Source organism: Mirounga leonina, unplaced genomic scaffold, assembly GCF_011800145.1.
Source record: "Mirounga leonina isolate KUSES-001 unplaced genomic scaffold, KU_Mleo_1.0 Mir_53, whole genome shotgun sequence".
Classification (NCBI taxonomy): Eukaryota; Metazoa; Chordata; class Mammalia; order Carnivora; family Phocidae; genus Mirounga; species Mirounga leonina.
In genome coordinates, this window is record NW_023270807.1 from 50,731,506 (window position 1) to 50,747,632 (window position 16,127).

Below are 16,127 nucleotides of genomic sequence, written 5' to 3' on the forward strand. Positions count from 1 at the left end.
TTCCTTTGGTTACTATGACAGCCCGCCTATCCAACTGGCCTGGGTACTCCTTTCTGGTCTTCATCATGTTGTGTTGATATTCTGTCAGCTCCTGTTGGTATTCTCAAAACTCCTCTCTCAAACTTTTGAATTATAGCTCTACCACCTCTTCTTCCCCCCAAAAGGCTATTCATTAACTGGTCATCTATAGGTTCATGATTCCCAAATCTGTAACATTTAGGTTCTTCTACCATTTCAACCCCTAATCTCCTAGGAAAATATATGTGTTTATAAAACGTATAAGGTTAAAAAGTACATACAGTTAAAACTGTCTATATACATGCCTTTACACATAAATACATCACATCACATGTGATGTCACAGGAGCTAAAGGTGTTATGTTTAAGGGTATTAGTAACATTTGAATAAACTGCACAATAACGATATGGCTTAGCCAGTGTCTCTGCACTTTATTACCATATATGACTGTCATTATGAATGCTACGCTCAGACAATGTCCTGCATCTTTCTATATGCTTAAGTTAATAACCAAATATTATTAAAAATTAGGACACTAATTATCTGATGTCAACATGCTATGGATAATTAAGAACTGTGTGTGTTTAAGCTATGATAATTGTTTTTCACAGATCTTTTCTATTGCTTGTGTCTTAAACAAGCCAAGCAGCTATAGGACTGCAAGTACATCTCTGCCCCGTACTTAGTCAGATGACATACATCATCTACTCTGCCTTCTCCCTAATTAATTTTGTTCGGTTGCAGCAATTATCTCTCCCTATGTGACACAACTCTTTGTAAATGAAATGCAAGAAATGTCGGTAATTTTTCCTAGATTTTACCTCTTAACTGATCCTTGTTTCTTGCTTACAATAGTATAAAGGAGCTGAAGTCATAAAGCAGCCGGGATCGACGCAAGTACCACAGGCTTCTGCAGTGGTAAACGATACATCTGAAAAGGAAGACCTTGACAGTGTTCTTTCCTTTACCCTGTTACTTAGATCATTTGGTTAAAACTGTTAATGATCCTCTTGGATCAATGTCTTTTGCTTGTAGCTCTAATTTACTGCATTGGATGATTAGTACAGATGTTTTTGTGGATGGCTCTGCATCATTCCACCAAATTGCTTGTCTGAATCAAATCTGCTTCAATTCATCACCAATGAAGCAAGGAATAAAATAATCAACATTTACTTTCTCTTAACACTGGTACCAAAAATGGAACAACAACTAAACGCTTGTCAATTTAAGAACTATCTTTTACCTTTGTCAAAGCTATGGCCCTTAGCTTATCCAAGGGCTTAAAATGGTATGTATGGTTGGGTGTGGCAGAGTGGAGGAAATGGAACTGAGAGGAACCAAATATGTACTTCAAATTTATGAGCCCGAGTTTTTTTAATTGAGGTATAACTGACATACAACATTATATTAGTTTCATCATCAAATTTTTATCATCATTATAATCCTCCTCCTCCTCATCACCAATTCACATTATGTGTATTCATCTACATATGAATAATGTATGAAATTACCATCCACTGGCTTTTCATTCTCTAAACTGCAGCTTATTGATTTCTTGCTCTTAAATGATTTTTTTCTGAAACTGTGTCTGTCTTCACAATGCTATTCCTTTAATAATACTTCAGGGAAATGATTGTGATAGTTTGCTCTGTAAGAACTAAGCAAACAACCCACAGATGAAAACCTTTTTGTATGATGGAACAACAGCACCAAGTAAATCAGGTAACCAGTTCTTTTTTTTTTTTTTTTTCCAGGTAACCAGTTCTGATCAACAAAGAATCAAGCAGAAATCTCTTCCTGATTCAATTTATATTGACAATCTCTTACAAATGTGTTAATTTATATTCTTAGCATAGTAATCCTCCTATATACATATATTTTGTTCTTTTATTATTTATAATTGTGTAAAACTTCCAGAAAAAGAGACTGAATTCAATATACATTGACCTGGGTTTGTACTCTGAAAAATTCTTGCATATTTTATTTAAGTCTCTGGTGTTAACTTGCTTTTTATATTATTTCCTGCTAAAATTGAAGAGTAGGTGGTCTTGTTAGTCACATTTCAATTAAAACAGATTTTCTATATCTCACTTGAACAAACTTATTGACTTTAAAAGTAAAGTAGCTATTTCTTTATAAATAATACTCTAGTGAATGCATTTTCAATTCACTACAATCTCCACTCAATAAACTTAAGAGTAGCAAAATGAAGGACCTCCTATTAAGGGCAAGACATGTAATAAGAATTACTTTACATAATTCCATCATTATCTACTATTCCAGGACAATGATCCTAATGGGCAGTCATATATTTTGTTGAAGAGCCTATTTAGAGGAAGCTTAAGTTTAACAAGTTACAAATTTAAATCTCCAAAATACAGTTACAAAAACTTTTTCACTAGAAAATCCTAAACAGCATTCATTTCTTAATCATGTAGAAATTGCTCGTTTAACATTGTCAAGAATTTGACAAACTTGCTCAAGCTTGAAAATTCAGAGACAAACCACATAACTTACTTTATATAGAATGTTCTGCTACCATCAAAGTAGCACCTTCTGTAATTTATGAGATAATAAATTGGCTCTGTTTAAAAAAAAAAAACTGCCTTGATTGTCAAACGCAAAATATTACTATTGGTCTTTCTGGCACTTACCAACGCATTGCACTAAATAAGTTTAGTACATTTTTGAGGGGGAGAAATCATAGAAATGCATGAAATTCCTTCAACTTCCACCACTTGCCCCACCCACAAAAGTGTCTATGCCTGTCCTTTGCATATGGAAAATAAATTCTTTCAACATAGTAGGATGGAACTAAATTATCTCAGGGATGGATATTTGTATTAGCCCATTCAGAATGCTATACCACCACATTCTGGGTGCCTTGAAAAACCAGGAATTTATTATCTCATAATTCTGGAAGCTGGAAGTCCCAGATCAAGGTCCAGCAGGATTCACATTCTGATAAAACCACTCTTCCTGGCTTGCAGGTGGCCACCTTCTCATTGTGTCCTCACAGGGTCTTTCCTCAGTGAATGTGCATGGGGAAAAAGCAAGCTCTCTAGTGTCTCTTCTTGTAAGGACACTAAGCCTATCAGGATCAGGGCCCCAACCTCATGATCTCATTTAACTTTAATTACCTCCCTATGGTCCCTGTCTTCAAATACAGTCACACTGGGGGTCAGGGTTTCAACATATGAATTTGGTACCAATTCAATCCATAGTAATGTTATAACTGAGTTATTACACAAATTAACTCTTTCTTCTCAGATCTTTAAATATAATTCTCCACAAATTAGCAAAGCTGAAATCAAAGAACTTAAGAAAAGATTAAGATATATTAAATTGAAAATATGAAAGGCTACTTAAAACACCTTGCCCTAGGGTTCTTTCAAATGTTTACAGAGTCCTAGCATTCAAGAGCCTGCAGATCAACTTGTTAATAACCTCAACCTAACCTCAACATAAGCAAAATAGTTCATTACAAATATTTATAAAATCAGAAAAGGGTGGATGTGGCAACTCACATAGACTCTGGAACTAGAAAACATGGAGGTCTCATGAAGGTGAAGATATGGGATTGAGAACACAGGTTGTTTAGGGATATTTCCTTACATATATTTTAATTGAGAAAATTCATAGAATAGCTAGCTATGTGATATAGTCTTAACAAGTCACAAAACTACAAAAAGGAAAAAATATTAAAATACATTATGAAAAATATATATAGATACATTTTAAGCTGGGCACGGAGCCCGACACTGGGTTCGAACTCACAACCCTGAGATCAAGACCTGAGCTGAGCTGAGATCAAGAGCCGGATGACCAACCAACTGAGCCACCCAGGTACCCCTCCATTCAATGTTATATTAAAAGAAAAAAATAATTTTATTTTCAACAGATTTTCAAAATATGAAGAATTGTAAAAGTTTTCAAATATAAAGGTAATTTGTAGCTTAATATTCTGAAATAAAAGCTTTTGTTCTAAATCTTTAAGTTTTTGTTCTAAATCTCTGCTTAAATACCAAGTTTAAGCTTTTGTTCTAAATCTCTGCTTAAATACCAAGTTATAGTGAAAACTCATTTTAAGATTCTAAATATATCTATAGTTTCAAGACCAAATCACAAAATTTTTATACTTGAAATTATTATATATTTACTGCTTAATGTAAATAAAACTAACCCTTTATATTAATCTTGATAATCTTAGAAAGTCTCTTTTCATATTATGATATACAAAGAATTTATGTGTTTAATTCACCAAATTTACTAAGCATGTACCCTGGGCCCATCTGGTTACAGAGGCTAGAGAATAAGACCAAAGATGTCATTATTTGCTTACCCTGTTAAGTCTAATGTGAAAGACAGACATTTCACAAATAATATGTCACAAATGTTATAAGAAAAGCCATGAGATATTTACTGTAAGATGTAATTTTCTACCAAATTTCCATTGTAAGTTTGGGATGTGAAGATACTGTGTAGGCATCTGGGTCTTTACATGTAAAGTGGTCAGCACATACTAAGTACTCAGTAAGTCTTAGTTGTCAGTATCAATGCCAACATGGTTGCCAATTTTATTAAAATAGTATCCAAAAAGATCTTCCTTTACATATGTTTTAATTGCTGATAGCCACTAAAGAAAAGCTGTAAATGTATCTACATGTTTATTTTTAAATTAATGGTGTCAAAAATACTTAAACTTTAAAGAATTAAATTTCACTAACATAGTCTAAGACTCTTACTTGCTAAACAAACTATATGTATAAATTTCTAAAATATCATGCCCTAAGGCGTGAATTAGCATGACTGAATCCTGTTCTGCCTTTCAGATAAATCAGGTTTATAAAATAACTAGAAACATGACAGCAATGTGTATCTTGAATGGCTTACTGTTAAAGGAATCTTATTCAGTTGATTCTTCTGCTGTAGCATACGTGTGTGTTTATGTACATATGTTTTAATAAAACTAACACTATTTCTACAAAATGTTTTTTTGCTGGTAGTAGAGGTGGATTTCTTTTTTTTCTTTTTTCTTTTTTTGCATTTATCTCATTTCACTTTATGGAGATTGCTGTGTTTCTTATTACTCGATATAATCAGTAAATGCTCTCAAACAAGAAAATATATTTTCTTAACATCTTGTTCCCTTAAAATATAAATCAAGTTTATAAATTCCAAAGAAATATCAAAATATATAAATTTAAATAGGAATAATTTATCTTACTTACAGGACACATACCTTGATGGCCTACTATTTTAAATCACTGAAAAGAGATGATCTGAGTTAATTTATGAGAAAAATAGTCACAGTTGAATCACACTAATAAATGTGAGTGAAGATATTTCTGACTAATACAGGAAATGACTTTTGTTACTATCTCCTTTTTGTGTAAATTTGCTTATGTATGTATAACACTATGGTTATATTTCATTTGGGACATTATATAAACATTACAAATCTAAATGAAAATAACAGTGAAGCAAATGTTAATTTTGACAAGAAATTTGAAAACATAAGAGAAATTAGTCAAATTAAGGTATGCAGAAGTACTTTTGAAGTTTCTGATAAACGGGCATTAAAATCATAGCCAGAAGGCAAATGCTACAGTAACCATCATTCTCTCCAAGAGATTTTATTTGTTATTAATATCCTCCAGAAATAACACTTCTTAGTAGGTCCCTTTTTCATTGAAGAGTAATTTATCACCAGACCATTGAATCAATCAGCAAATTCCTATGTAAAGGATTGTACAGCGAAATTCTTAAAATACAGTAGTCCATGATAAGATTACATAACACTGAATAATTCTAGATAAGCAGTGTACTTGACTGCAATAATCTGGGATGTTGTGAGGGACTGCCCGCATTCTCCTCAGTGAAGGACTGAAGAATTTATTTGCCCAGCTGCCGAGATGGCTGCTAAAAAAGCAGACCTCAGTTCCCTGCCCCCCTTTAGAATTTCCTTGTCTGAAAAATGACACCTTGCTCCTTTCTAGGCTCCTTCCTGAACCCATGTCTGGACAGCACAGAGGTATGAAAGCCTGACACTCTTTCTTCACCTCTGGGCAATATGGAGGTCCCTTACAGGTGCAGAACTCCCCACGGAATTGGCTGAGGATTCCAACGAAATTGCACCACAGGTCAGCTTCCCCTCTGCTCCAGTCTTGCTCCCTTCCTTTCTCTTCCTATGGCACTGATCCCAAGTACATGTCCTAATACCCATCTAAGTGTCTGCTTCCTGGAGAGCCCAACTTGGGAAATTACATCCTCTTTCAAGAGGTTATAGTTTTCATCTTTAATTCCTACACAATGCTTTCTACACCACCCTAACAATTATCAATCCCATTAAAATTATAGTATCTGTACACATATTACTCAGCTATAAATTACTCCATAATTCCAATCAACAACGCACTGCACAATGTATAGTTTGTATTGTATTATAACTGTCCATTTAACTATGAGCATAAGATGGGCTCTTAGAGGTCTTCTGTCCCAAACCTCTCCTTTACTTAGGAGGGCTAATGAGTTCAAAGAAGTTAAACTACTCAATTTTGACACACTTTTTTTTTTTTTAAGATTTTGTTTATTTATTTGACACAGAGAGAGAAAGAGCACAAGCAGGGGGAGCGGCAGGCAGAGGGAGAAGCAGGCTCCCAGCCAAGCAGAGCCCGGCATGGGGTTTGATCCCAGGACTCCGGGATTATGACCTGAGCCGAAGTCAGACGCCCAACCGACTGAGCCACCCAGGCATCCCTTAACACTCTTTTCATGTACATTTTACATTTAAAAAATACCAAGAACATAGTAAGAGTTCAGTCACTAGTCACTCTATTATTCCTACTATTATAATTGTTATAGTACTATAACATACTTTTCTAATAAATGTAACTGGTATTAAGCTAAAAGCTCAATTTTTATAATATGAGGAGTCAAGTAGCATGATACCATTTCAGGAGAAAATTCAGGTTCGAAGAGCTGAAATAACTTATCTAAAATTAAGTAATTATGTCACTGAATATCAAATCCAATGCATTTTCCATTCATGTCTCAATGTTTCCACTCTTGTAAAATCATTTAACTTTTCTTGTGTATGACTAGTTTCCTCATTGGAATTAATTGCACAACATTCATTGTACACCTTGCATACAGAAAGAACTGTGTTACACGGTAAAGGTACAGATGAACATAACATAATCACTGACCTGAAGAATAATTGCTGAATCCCTTAAGTCTCTTTGGGGGTAAGACTACATATTGTAATTTTGTATGCTTTAAAAATTGTCTAATTGTTTAAGTGATCCCACAGTGAACTGAGGTATTATAAAAAGAGATCATAATTTTAGGGTGACCTGTTCTTAGGAGCTTTCATACTTCTGCAGACCATTTTTGTGTTAATGCACTTAATCTGGAGAAGGAATGTAGTGGCACTTAACAATGTTCAATGGGGGAGGTCCTCTTGAGGGCCTACAATATGATTCACTCACCCTCCTGGCAAAATCAAATCCATTCCAATGTTCTACACTGACTGGTATCTTTTCTGTGAGGACCTCCTTTTTCCCACAGATAGAATGGATCTTTCCTTCTTGGAGTTTCTGTATTTTGTTCCTAATTGTCTACAACATGCATCACATTATATTCAAGTGCTCCCTCATATTAGATGTGTAAGTAAATTTATCTGCTACAATATGGGCTCCTCATTAGGGGAGGCCCAAACCTTACCTTCCTATCCTCAGTGTCCTCCACAGTGTTTGATTCACACGACTCAGTATAGTTGGCTGAGTTAATATCATAATTGTTATAAAAAATAGCATTTAGGGGCGCCTGGGTGGCTCAGTTGGTTGAGCGGCTGCCTTCGGCTCAGGTCATGATCCTGGAGTCCCGGGATCGAGTCCCGCATCGGGCTCCCCGCTCGGCAGGGAGTCTGCTTCTCCCTCTGACCCTCCCCCCTCTCATGTGCTCGCTCTCTCTCATTCTCTCTCTCTCAAATAAATAAAATCTTAAAAAAAAAATAGCATTTAAATAGGTCTTAAGAACACATATGCGATTATTAAGATCACTTTTGTTCAAGAGAACCTTCCAATGTAAGGAAGAGTTAGGATCATAATGTCATAAATAAAATGCATGTGCTTTCTGAAATCCTCTCTTATATATTTTTGAAATACCTCCGACATACATATGTTTGATATGTGTGACTTCACCCTTAAATAGGTCATATCATTCCTAACAAAATTAAACAACAATGAAAAGTATATATATATATCAGCCAGTTTCTGTAGGTCATATGTTCTGGATAAATAAATACAAAAATTACTGAAATATGAATAGCACATATTATTCGCTATACACTTTTCATCTTAAAGTTAATTATTGGTTTAAAGTAGAATCTCAGTCTTAAGATAACTTGTGACTAGATAATAGTCACATTTTGCACAAGCAAAACAAAATTAACCTCCTCCCGCTCCAATGTTATAAAACATAATTGCCAATTCCAAGCCCCCATGAATTCCCCCCCACACTGTGAAAGATAAAGATTTTACAGTTTTTTGCCTTGACAGGTTCAGAAAGAGTTATACAAAAAGAGGATTAACTCAGCATTCATTTTGCTACTCACTACAATAATATTTTTATGACACTCAAGAGTTTTAAAGTTTTTTCTAATATCTATCATCCAACATTTTATCTCCACTTTAGTCATGTAGAACTTTAGTGATCCAGCGAAGAGCACATAACTCCTAAGTGGCAGGGGAGGGGCTGGAGCACAGGTCCTTTAACGCAAAAACCCTACCCCTACCCTGAACAAAGCATAAAGGGTCTTCAATGTACTGACATTTCTACAAACACTGGTTGGGAAAGGGGTCTTGTGCTCCAGACTCCAAACTTAATAGAAAAGAAACTACAAAGAGTACACACTACCTTTCAAACACAGGCTGATTATTTTCCATCTTCACTCTATTCTTATCCAGACACATGCAGATTTTCCTAATAAATCTTTTTATAGTAGGCACTGGTGGATTGCTGATGAGGGGGATAACTGTCCAGAGATCCAGATTTAAACTCATCATTGAAATGATTGTAGCATAAACTAGGTGGGAGGTGATGCTGTTTAGTTAATAGAGAATGAGAATTTCAAGGATCATTGCAGGTTTCCATGGATAGTAATGAACACGGGCAAAATTTCAAATCATTCCTCCTTTAGAAAGAGCAAAAATACAGGTGATGGGGAGCAATGGGGAGTGGGTATACACATGCAATAGAACAGTCGCTAATATATTCTAAATTTCCTCTGTTAAAAAATAAAGGAAAACTTCTGCCCTGCATTGGGGCTCCCTGATCAGCAGGGAGTCTGCTTCTCCCTCTGCCTTTGCCTCTCCACACCGCCCCACACCCGCTTTTGCTCCCTTGAGCTTGCACCCACATTCTCTCTCTCAAACAAATAAATAAAACCTTTAAAAAAATAAAGCAAAAGTTCTACAAACTTCTACAATTACCACAGATCGCTGTCTTATTTAGATGCATTTCTTTTTGAAAGTAAAAAAAAAAATCTAACTTTAAATTCACGGGGTTTTAGCATTTGAGATGCAATAGAGACTAGGAAATTGTGAATTAATATTTTAACATAAAAATATAAACACTGTTTGCTTTTTAACTTTCTTATATTTATTCTTTTTAAATTTTTTAATAGCTTTATTGAGGTATAATTTACATACCATAAAATTTACTCATTTTCAGTGTACAATTCAATATTTTCTTTATTATATGTACAGAGCTCTGCAATCATCACAATCTAATTTTGTACATTTATTTTTTTTAAAAAAATTTATTTATTTATTTGACAGAGAGATAGAGAGAGAGCACAAGTAGGCAGAGTTGCAGGCAGAGGTAGAAGGAGAAGCAGGCTCTCCACCGAGCAGGGAGCCCGACGTGGGGCTCGATCCCAGGACCCAAGGATCATGACCTGAGCCGAAGGCAGCCGCTTAACCGACTGAGACACCCAGGCGCCCCTAATTTTGTACATTTAAATCACCTCCCCCCTCCAAACAAACAAACAAACAAACCTAGTTTGCTCTTAACCGGAAGAGAATCAACACCCAAAGCTACTTTACCAAACTACTGTGGGATATTTGATTCAAGAATTCACGGGAAAAATCTATGACCTACTTAGCCCATGCAGTATTAACCTAAAAAATTAAACAACAGACATTTAAGGAGCAAAAAAAAAAAACAGCTCCCCAAAGCAGCCTATTTGGTGAACTCTATTTGTGGCATTAGTTCAGCATCTTTGGGTCATACTCAAAAATAAATAAAAATGTCCCTTCTACGCTTGATATCAGCAGGGATAAAAGAACTATGCTAGCTCAGCAGACCTAAGAGTTTCTATTAATGGTTCCAAAGACAGCTATAGTGTCACAATCATGATCCTAAAATGTTTTGAACCCACTCAACAGGAAAGTTATGGGGCGCCTGGGTGGCTCAGTTGGTTAAGCGACTGCCTTCGGCTCAGGTCCTGATCCTGGAGTCCCGGGATCGAGTCCCGCATCGGGCTCCCTGCTCGGCAGGGAGTCTGCTTCTCCCTCTGACCCTCCCCCCTCTCATGCATTCTCTCTCATTCTCTCTCTCTCAAAATAAATAAATAAAATCTTTAAAAAAAAAAAAAAACAGGAAAGTTATGGTGACAAATTTCAATATAAAGCAACACAAGCAAAAATATCCAGTAAAATGATTTTAAGAGGATAGTAAAGAGGATCAGGGTAAATACAATGAATCAAACCAAATCAGTTAAATTAGTTATTTCTTTTGTCCAATTTTTGAAAATTAAAAATTTTCTAGGTTGTTTTCCCTCCAGATTTCTGCTTTTACACAGGAGATCTGATTTGCAATAGCTTTTCAAATAAACATCAAAAGAAACCTTTAGAATAAGAATGCACTAATCTGTTCAAAATGGTAAGCGTGAGACCATATGAATAGTTTTCATTCTGCAGATACAATTTAAATAGGTAACATTTTGTTAAAATTGGCATAGAAGTGAAGAATAGATTCACCTATGTCCAGAAATTTGGGATAATACTGGTTTTTGACAGCCAGCCAAAGATCAAGAAGATAAGATAAGCTTCTTATTATGATGCTCACCCAACTCAGTACTCCAGTGCAGGTCCCATTTTATTAATGATGATGACATGGCACTTGGCTACATCTACTACATAGCATCTTCTTTCAGCAGCAAGAGGTTGAGAAAGCCCTCAATTTCTGAACCTTCTTTCAGTAATAAGATTTTTCTGAAGATCTAGACAGTCTCCAATTTCTGAAACTTCCATTCCAATTTATATTTTCCAAAACATACCATAATAAAGAATGACTGAGTAGGGCACCTCAAAGGCCAAGAAGAAAGTAAATGAAAACTGCTTTTAGGCTAAGTTACAAGTTCACAATCATCATGGTTATTATTTCCTAATTCATTTCTTTTGAAATCCTCATGAGATCTCCCAAGTACGTGCTCTAATATTATGAACAGTAATATGATCACAAATCTACTACTGATGAACTTAAAATTCTCTCATGCAAATTTTAACACAGACTTGCCATATATTACAAATATCACATTCTATGTGGTAAAATATTGGCTAAAGTGATGTGAAACAGTGCACTCAATTCTTTCATCATTCCTAATGATCATGTAGATTTTGATCATAAGTGCATACCACACAAAAAAGTAAAACTGCAAGAATTAGCCTACAATCTCATTTTGTCCAATATTTTCACTCCCTTCCTTGAGATCTTTCAGCAGAGTTGCTTGTCTTAGAACAATCTTTTTTTTTTTTTTTAATTTATTTATTAGAGAGAGAGAGAGAGAGCATGAGAGGGGGGAAGGTCAGAGGGAGAAGCAGACTCCCTGCTGAGCAGGGAGCCTGATGCGGGACTCGATTCCGGGACTCCAGGATCATGACCTGAGCCGAAGGCAGTCTCTTAACCAACTGAGCCACCCAGGCACCCCTGTCTTAGAACAGTCTTAACTGCTTTACAATTTATCCCTTTTTATTTCTCCTGCCAGATCTCTGGAGGAGATGTTAACGAGCCTAGCAATGGTTTAATAGGCAACAGGAGAAATAACAAAGAAAAGTTAAAGGTGTGAATAATCAACAGGCTGGAATAATCGAGTTCTGTGTAGCCAAGTTAACTAAATATCCAAGCGAGACACCTCACTTATGGAGTTGCATTATTCACTTAGTGAAGACAAACACAAACACATACCTGCTTGACCAGTGGTGATGCTGACAGCTGCAAAGAGCCTCTGGGATCGGCTTAAGTCAGAAACTCCATTCACAGCTTCTACTTCAAAAGTATAATTAGCGTGGGCTAGCAGGTCCATGACAGTGACATAGTTATCTTCTAATCCAGTCTGCTGCGGCATGTATCCAATGTTACTCCCACAGGGAACACATTCGCCCTGCTCCCAACTGCACCGCTTACACAATATTCTGTAGGTCACGTCATTTCTTCCCCCGTTGTCTGCAGGAGGACTCCATTCCAAACTCACTGTGGTTTGGTTGATGTTGAAAATGAGGTTCTGTGGTGCAGATGGGGGTCCTTTGGAAACCAAAAGAAACAAACAAATAAACAAAAATAGAAAAAATCAACCCCAAAAAAATGAATGAAAGGATCTGCATGGGCCATTAAGCTAGTGGCTCAGTTACCATAGAGAAAACTAGTTGAAATGCTTTCTTTTACATAAACATTTCATTACCTTTCCTAGAGAAGCTGCATAAAAGCCTCCTTGAATTCACTTGGCAAGAGGCTTTATTTATTTTCCATTTAATACGTCAAAATGAAAACAGGATAACAACTGTCTTTGTACTTTTGTACTTTGTACTGCAAAAGTCTTTAGCTATTTTTCTTCCAAGCAATTAAAAAGAACAGTTAATGCACCTAAAAAAAACAGTTGTGCAGTTGTTTAAAAATAGTCTCCCTTTTAACCATATAACAGAGAATACATCCATTCATTCATACTGTGCTCAAGAATGATTTAGAGCAAGTCTGGGATTGGCTTTGGATTTGGGTCTCTCCGATATTCATTAATTGAAGCACCAAGATGTGAGATTTGCTTTGTTTAGTGATGGAATTTTAATTTGGAAACCAGACTTTTTAATCACATTTCATATCCAAGTAAGACTCAAATAACTCTTACATTTATTTATGATTCCTATTAGATACATGTGAAAAATCTTAAGATGCATCTTGATTTTGCAGATGTGAAAGTTTCACTAAAGATGACATAAGATGTATCTATTTTCTGTTATTTAGCCTTAACAGTCCATGAAAAAAATGGAAGCATTTAATAATAATTAAGAATGCATTCACAAACCTGATGCCTATCTCAATGATGTCACAATAATACAAACGAGTGGAAAGATTCTGAAAGTCCTTCCCTACTTTACTATTACGAACTTACTTGTGCAGGCAACATACGGTGGATCAGATGGAGCCCTGTAATACCCATCCTCACATTCACATCTTGAGGAGCCTTCTTTATCAGAAAAACTGTGAGTTGGACAACGAGAGCACTGAAGATCTTGAGAGGAAGATTTGTAGAACCCACGGCCACAGGCTGCGTATGCAAAAGAAAGTGAAAATAGAAACATGAGAGCAAATAGACGTTTTTAATTTTAGTAATATTTAGCAAAGAATAAAATATGAAATTTAATTTGTGAAAAACAAGCTCTCTATGGTAAAATTTTGTTTTAGTGTATATCAATAACCCAGTTTTATAATACTACATTTTAAAGTTAAACAATAAAAACCAAATGATACAGCAACCTTGCACCTGTAGTTGGCATCAGTTCAAAATCAAGAGCCCAAAACTGAACGAAAGCATAATTTAATTGGACAGAAACTCAGGATATTTAATTCAGGGTAAGTTCAATTTCAATATAATTATCTTATCTGTTGATACATATTGACATACTTCAAAGTTATGTTTTCTTAATATAATGTAGCTGTAAATTAACTTCTTATGTGTTAATTTGGTTCATGTTGAAAAATATTAAAATAATTTTAATTACCTGACTAGAAATAACAATGATACAAAAAATTTCATCTGAATATGATAGAAATGTATACCCTCCCAAATTTTCAGAAAACTTCAAGATATAATTTCAACCAATTTTAAGTTATAAGGCAGGCTGCTTTCCACTAAGTCAACTTCCTTGTTACTAAAAATAATGAAATCCTATGAAAAGGAGAAACCTATTCCACCAGAAATAAGGAGAAAGCCTTCAACTGTAAACAGATACGGACTGTTTCTCCTCTGCTGAGAGAGGTTAACAGTAGTCACACTAAAACAGCAACAGTAACTGCTCTCAGCAATGAATAGACATGTACAAAGAATGTCTCTATCACCTCCTTGTGAAGTTGCTCTTACTCATTTAGATCCTATTTTCTATTAAATCAAGTAGTCTTGAACCATTTTCTAGCTTTGCACAGTGGCAGTATCCTAGACAATGAGGTTTATCCAACGCGCGATTACTGCTAATTGAACCATTTTCTATCACTGATCATTTTATATATTTATCCTCAATTAAAATTTAGCAAATTAAATTTTCATTATTTCAACAATTTTTATTAATGGCATTATACATTGACTATATTAAATATGTTTAATTTACCCTTCATATTTATCAAATGAATATATGTTTAAGTTTTAGTGACTTCAAATTTAATAGAAATTCATCATATCTATAAAGAAAGATTAGTGAATATTTAACATAAATTCAATTATAACTTTTAACTTATTATATTCACATTTTTTAATGCCCTCAACTTGGGCATCACTCAGGAACTTAATCACATTTTCACTCTTAGGTGGGATAAACAATCCTATCTAATCAAGATGGTATACTGAGTCATTCTCTACTTCTATTCACATGTTCAATATTTAATGCATAATTCTGATCCAATTGAGAGCTCAAAATCATCTTTTGAGCTTCAAGGAAATAAGGCTATTTCCCGCAAATGAGACAAGTGTTTTAGATAACTTAGAAATTTAAAGGCAAGTTATGTTGCAATAGATAAGTGATAGATGTGTAAACAGAACTACAACTATCTCCTTGTAAATATATGATCCACTACTGTCCTCAGAGGCCATTCTGCCTTTAGTTGGCTTCGGCAATTCATGTAAGAGAAAAGCATTCACAAACATCTTACGAAAAGAAGCTTAATACAACTTCACATGTTCTCAGTAGCAACTGCTACAAATCTAAGGCACAGGGAGAACAATTAGATTGATTGCAAAATAGTGTAACAAAAATATAACACTTCAAAATGTTTCTGAAGATACGATCTTGCCACATAAAAACGGTTAACTGGTAAGATAAAAGAGCTGGCATGGGTTTCTCAGGATAGAAATTCCTCTCTTTAAGTATTCACTGTACCTTGCTTTATGTACTATCTATAATTCAGTGGTCACATATGACATCCATAAGATAGAGAAGACCATGTTTTACTCACAACCTGCACTTTGATAACATTAAGGACCAGAGAATTTAAAAAGGAAAAGAAAGAGCCAGAGAGAAGAGATATGTGCTGACAGTCTTTAATGACTTGTGTGCATTAGTTTTTACCAGGAGAGGAGGTTAGGGAGCAGGGAAGTGGGGAGCACAATGGTGACATAATTTACCATCTACTAAGGAAGGCAGGCTTCCAGAATTACTAGGCAGCACACTACCTAGTGGGATCCCACAGAATCCTCATTCTCCCATTGCAAATAAAAGCTTCTAATAAAGGCGTATTCCTATTTTTCTTACAAATAAGAAGGGACATTTCTTGCTCCACTTGCATGGTTTCTAGAATATATATGGTACCTAATGCAGAGAAATTTAAAACCCTTATCACTCAACTTTCAAAGTTACGTTAAATTCTGTTACCACTTTAACAGATGGGAGAGCAGATTTGAAGCAAAAGTAACCTGAGTTCTTCAAATAATTCTGTTTGTCTAGGTTAAAACTGGATTTAGAACACAGGACTACGGATACTCAACCATATGCTATTCCACCAGCCTTGACTGCTCAATGAGCCAAAGTCTGGCCCTTATTCAATGGGTCTCCAGGGCTCTA

At 35.3% G+C, this 16,127-nt stretch overlaps 1 protein-coding gene across 4 annotated transcripts in view; it reads right to left on the reverse strand.

The window, feature by feature from the left end:
- Nucleotides 1-16,127, reverse strand: part of EPHA7 (EPH receptor A7) — a 162,674-nt gene that overhangs the window by 87,543 nt on the left and 59,004 nt on the right. For all 4 annotated transcript variants that reach the window (XM_034991504.1, XM_034991502.1, XM_034991505.1 and 1 more), the window contains exons 4-5: nucleotides 13,469-13,624; nucleotides 12,271-12,606 (exon numbers count right to left, since the gene is read on the reverse strand). In XM_034991504.1, coding sequence (XP_034847395.1) covers nucleotides 12,271-12,606; nucleotides 13,469-13,624 — 492 coding nt within the window. The remainder of the gene's footprint in view (nucleotides 1-12,270; nucleotides 12,607-13,468; nucleotides 13,625-16,127) is intronic.